At 38.6% G+C, this 6000-nt stretch overlaps 1 protein-coding gene across 2 annotated transcripts in view; it reads right to left on the reverse strand.

The window, feature by feature from the left end:
- Positions 1 to 6000, reverse strand: part of KIF19 (kinesin family member 19) — a 1202512-nt gene that overhangs the window by 134013 nt on the left and 1062499 nt on the right. For both annotated transcript variants that reach the window (XM_044085136.1, XM_044085135.1), the window contains exon 15: positions 5210 to 5370. In XM_044085136.1, the coding sequence (XP_043941071.1) occupies positions 5210 to 5370 (161 nt within the window). The remainder of the gene's footprint in view (positions 1 to 5209; positions 5371 to 6000) is intronic.

A 6000-nucleotide genomic window follows, 5' to 3' on the forward strand; every position in this document is an offset into this window, starting at 1 on the left:
CTTGTCAATCAGCTGCATACTCAACCATATGCAAATTACTAGAAGGCTGTCAGCCCAAGACACACTCAACGTATTCAGTAGCACCCATATATCTATATCATGCTTGTTTTTATTTTACATTTTCAGAGTAAAAAGAACATAAACAATGTCTGAATTCACACACACACACACACACACACACACACACACACACACACACACACACACACACACACACACACACGCGCACAATGCCTTTAGATTCCCAGAAGCTTGTTCCGAGCATTGACTTTCGAGCAGAAACAGAGCACACAGAACAGAGGTCTTACTAATCATATGACCCATGTAAGAGTTTTTATACTTGCTAGTACTTGCTTATATTTTTGTTCTGATGAAGTCCACTTACATTACATGGATGAAAGCATCACTCAGCAAATGTGACTTGGTAAAAAACTTTCCTTCTGTGACTTCTTGGAGGCTGCTTATTTTTTTAATTATATCTTTGGTTCCTGCTCTGTCTGCATATGGAGTTTTGGTTACTTAGATTTGGTATGTGCATGTTACTGAAAATTTCCTTGGTTTTGCTAATTAAACTATTCAAAGAAGTCCACCAGGTTTTGCAGGCAAAACATGCTCTTGACAAACTCAAACTAACTAGGCTTCAATGTTTGTAGGTTGCCTATTTCATCATTTATGATATCTATGATTATCATTTCCATAGCCATGGACAACAGACTCATTAGTCTAATTGGTCAGTAGTTTCCTAGGTCCATGGATGGGCCACCCTTGTGCAGTTGTATAACCATTGCAGTCCTACATTTATTAGGTACAAAGCCCATTTGGAGGTTGTGGTTCAACAGAGATTTGAGTAGGAACAATAGCCCATGTTTCATGCTGTTAAGGAGACATCCTGAGATATTATCAGGGCCCACTGATAGATTGTTTTTGGCCTTGGAGAGTGCCTTGAGAACCTGGTCTCTACTGATGGTTGGAACAAGATGGATATCTGAATTTCCTTAGGAATATCCAGGGGGAGAGGGGAGTAACGTTTAATCCAAATTTGTCAGACAGGAGATTAACTGTATCTTCTGGTTCTTAGTAGGTGGCACCATTCACAATAAATTTGGTACACTGCTGTATATTGCCTTTGAGGTTTCAAATGTAGCTGAAGAAACCCTTGTGGTTTTCTTTGACCTGGGTGACGATTTTTACCTCAAATTTGTTTTTGTGGACTTTATTAACCCCTGAGTTCCTTGTTTAGGCTGATGAGGGAGTTTGTTCCTTCTTGGTTATTACCCCTCTTAGTTTTTTCCATGCATTTCTTCCTTTTGTTGTTCTTTATCCTATTAATGTTGGAATTCCATCAGGGCAGCTTGTTTTTTTACACTGGTGCTGTGCTTATTTCAGGTAGGTATAGCAGTTTATGTACAGATGCTGATATAGTTTTACAGGGTTTCTGTGACGGTTTCTGCATATGAAGCAGTATTTATAGGGTTATGGGGGCTTGACATGTATTTTGGGTGTCACTTGGTAGAGGGAAGTTTGCCTTAGAGTAATTCTTAAAAGTACTAGGGTTTCCAGGTGTCCCTGGTTTTACATTTACTTCAAAGGGGACAGCTTTATGGTTTGGTCTGACTAAGGAGGATATTACACTTAGTGGGGGTGGGGGGGCAGCATTCAGTTATGTTTGTGAGGGCTATGTTGAGGATGTTTGAGACCTTAGTGGGTGTATGAACTAGCTGTTCCAGGTTGCTGACAATTACAAAGTCCAGGAATCTCTTGTTCTGTATCTTTGGGGTTGTGTATGATTCCCAGTTTATACTGGGATAGTAGAAGCTGCTTATCAATATGGCATTGGGTTGATTGGAGTTTGTGAAGTTTAAGTAAGTGTGGTGGTTTTCTAGGGTCAAGGAGGAGGAGGAAGAGGACATATATCTTGCAGGGATATTGTTTGGGGCCTTATTTATGGTCATTTGGATGTGGAGAAGGTCAAATCTCAGGTATCAGGGATGTGTCTGCAAATGGACCACTGAGATCAGTTCACTACCTCAGTAAGCAAATAAAAATAATTAAACAAATAGATAAACAAACAAATAAGTCCATCACGCTGATGGACCATCCTTGAGATGTGTTTATTTTTAATGTATATAGGTATGCCTCCACCTATTTGTCCCTTAGTGTATAACAGCTGGTCTAAATATGTAGAAGGCATTGTAGCCCTACACTACTAGGATGCTCTCCATGACTTTAGACCATGTCTTAGTGACTGCACAGATATCTGCATTCTCCAAGATGAGGACAGCCTGCAGGGAGTGCATTTTTTGTTCAGACTGCTGGCATTGAGCAGTCACCCCTTCAGAGGAAAAGATTTTAGCCAATATTCAAAATTTCATGTAGAATAGGTTCAGACCATCCCTGGCGAAAACAATGTTGCCTGTTGTCCATGACTGCCCAGGCTGGCAGATATTGTTCCCCCATTGGAATGACACCGTACTTTAAGCCAATTTTTGAAGTCAATTATTTTCTGTTCACATTGTGACATCATCCAAGGAAAGGGTAGAATGTTGTTCAGTGCTACATTCATACCAGCCTGGGACACACAATCTGAGACCTCAGTCATGTCTCTCTTCATAGAGTCCAGGGAGGTACATCTCAGATCATTAATACCCATATGGACTACAGCCAAGTCATACTTGTACTTGGGTAAAATTATATGAGTACATGAGTGATATGGTAGATCCTAGCCTTTGATCAATGACTCTCTCTCTTTGCTTAGCCTGGTGAGTGGGACGTCTGTGTGTGTCCTACTATGGAGCCTCCTATGAGCAGGATACTGGGTTCAGAGATAAATACTACACTATTATAAATCTAGCCAATAAGTAGAGGTCAGAATCACACCCTGAACATTCTATCTTCGATGTTAAGACCTTAACCATCATCCAAACCTCTCCGCCATTTTGAGTAGTGTTATTTCTTATGGGCTAACTGAGACACCATGGATTGTGGCATTATGTGTCATATTGGGTATTGTTTTTGTGGAGGCCTCTTGAAGTTTCTGAGGACTGTTTTTTTTTTTTTTTTTTTTTGTGCGCTGTCTCTAATGCCTTTGTGGTTTGAGGAGATTACATTAAAGAGCCTCAGTACATGTGGGTCTATGTGCTGCGGGTGTCGTGTGCATGCTACTGACAACCTGTTGGTAGTGTAGGTTAGAGTCTTGTCTCTATTGACATTGAATAAATACCTATCTCGTATACTTTAGTCATGTGTTTGAAGATTAGATGATTATCAGTGTACATGAGGCAACTGCTGAATTGCCACAGGATGCACATGTCCATTCGGCCAGCTGTGGAGATAGCAGGGAAGTGAATGTCCATGGCTTTAGATCCAAGCTGCTTATTGTACAGGAGGAAAGTACAAGGTAGGTTTACGACTAACTAGCTTGGTTGTTGTAGGAGTGTAGATTACTTACAGGATTGCCTAAAACTGGCTAGAGTCAAACTCAAGGGGCGGGTGCTTCTCAGGACATAAAGTTACTACTTAGTGCACAAACTAGTTGCTGAGGGTACACACTTGCTATTCAGTGCACATCTAGGTGTTTTGGAAATTAGAGAGGTAGTTGCACAAAAAAAATTCAATACTAGGTGTCTACGTCCACACAAGGCACTGTCAACCTTTGCTTGCGATAAGCAGTGAAACAAAGCTCAAACCAACAAATTAGTCCTCTGGTCAATATAAGGCAGGCACTTAGGTTTCAAAATTATAGTCCAGCTCAGAAACAATCTGGCCCCTTTCTACCATGTAAAAACATACTCTGGGGCCAACCAGAATCCAAAAGCAAGAGATTAAGGTTAGAAGTGAACTGGATGTTATAGGAAATCAAAGTAAATGGCTGTGTCAAGAATCCAGGTCACTGATAATCTGAAACTAAAACAAGGTCAGAGCAGTTAATGCACAAATTAGTGACACAGCACTAACAGATTTTCCGATAAAGTGGAGTTCAGTACTCAACAGTAAATACATTGTTCTGGCTTGGTCTGGATGCAGCCCAACAAACACTTGTAATGTATAATCAATAACAGCTAAAAACAGCACAATTTAGCAACAGAACTTTAAATATAAAATACCACAGAAAAGCCTTTTCTGGATATGGTCAATTATTTGTTGTTTCTAAAATTTTACAGAAAATACTAGTAATGCTGATGCAACTTAAACTGACTGATGTAACCTTGATGCCTTCCTTTACAAACCGCTACCACTGCAGTCAGACACTGATTGAGAAATTACCATTTTATGTAACATGATTGATTTCAGTTTGATTAGATTATCCTTGATCTTGCATATGACGCCACCAATAAGTTGCTTTGTCCCTGATTTTTTTTTTAAATATTTATGGCAGCAGTTATCATTTCTGTTGTTATATACGAAATGCCTACCCTTGTAACTATTTCAATTTTACATGTGTTTTCTTAATACAAAGTTTAAACACGGTTAAAGAAAATAATGCTTAAAATGTCTTATGGCTGGATAATAACTGTATTGCCAGTTACCCTTACATTTTTTTTTAATTTAAAGAACACTGAATTATTAGTTGCAGCATTTGAAATCAAACTAAGTTCACAGGTATCTGCAGCAGACTTGCTAAAGTAGTATCTGTACTTTACAGAAGCAAGCATTCAACTGGTTGCCTTTGTGGACCATTCTAAAACTAGCCAATTTGCATTTCTAATGTGAGAATAAAGCCCTGCATCTTTTGTCCATGAGGTTAACACCTTAACTGTTATACCAATCCCAAAAAGTACAAACTGTTTTGCAAGACCAGTGCTCTTACATCAGAGCCACGAAGCCACAGGGGTTAGGGTAGGCTTGACTTCCTTTTATGATTAAAACATGTATAATGATCACAATGAAAAGCAACACAGGCAAAGACATCAAAAAGACCCTGATAAATCAAAAAATGGTGATACAGAGAGGTTTAAATGTTTCCACTAAATACTGACTAATGAAGACAGATTTAAAAGAAGGGGGATAACATGTATCTCTTAACATTTATTTACGTCAACTAGACAGGTATGAAAGGACTTTTCTGAAGTGCTTCAGATTCTCTAATACCAGCAGGCAATGAGTTCCAGCTTGTTGAAACATTTTTGGAGAAGTATTTCTCACAGGCAGCCTTTTCATTTTTTCATCTTAACAGCGTAAATACTTTACTGTATACATGCACATCACTTGCCTCTCAGAATCACGCACAAGAGGAGGAAGTGTGTTCCACTGCGATAGTTTTCTTTGAAGATTTTCAGAGCCGTATATCTTATTGCTGTCCTGATCTGAATCTGTGTCTTGCACTAAATCTCCTCTTTTTAGCTGAATTGGAATCCGTGGAAGAGAAGTTTCCTAGAAGGTTAAATAAGTTACAGTAACTCTGTAGAAAAGAAATGCTGACCCCATTCATCAACACAATAATAAAAAAAAAACACTCAACATCTCTGTTCTCATTCGGAAATATTCATAGTATAATCAGAGTTGTTTGAAACTGTCATGTTAACCTGAAAATTTCATGTTTTAGTAATTAGAATTTATTATAAAGTAACCTCACTCAAAAATAATTCCATGCATTAAACTGGAACCTGACATACAAATATAATAATTACTTTTGCATTTAGACTGCCAAATTCAATGCTAGTGTTAAAACACAGACAACCTTAGTGTTTCAAGTGGAGTTAATATCTTCACATTCATGAATAATGATATGTTTTCCAAAAGCTGTAAATGAATCATTCTGGGCAGAGGGCACAATTGGTAGCCTAAGTCAAACAGATGGATGGCTGGTATACAGCATACAAGTTAACCAGTAGGTTATTTTCACCACACAGTCCATGAACGTCAGCCCCAAAGGCAAGGATGCAGTTGGGACACTGTCTGAAGATTACTTACAAAGCTTCTGCTTATTACCATCTTGGATATGGACACTCACTATATGCAGAAAATGGACTAAAATTCACTGCAACTCTTTTTAAGTAAATC

The sequence above is a fragment of the Protopterus annectens genome, chromosome 10.part0, assembly GCF_019279795.1.
Source record: "Protopterus annectens isolate FY-2018-M chromosome 10.part0, PAN1.0, whole genome shotgun sequence".
Lineage (NCBI taxonomy): Eukaryota > Metazoa > Chordata > Ceratodontiformes > Protopteridae > Protopterus > Protopterus annectens.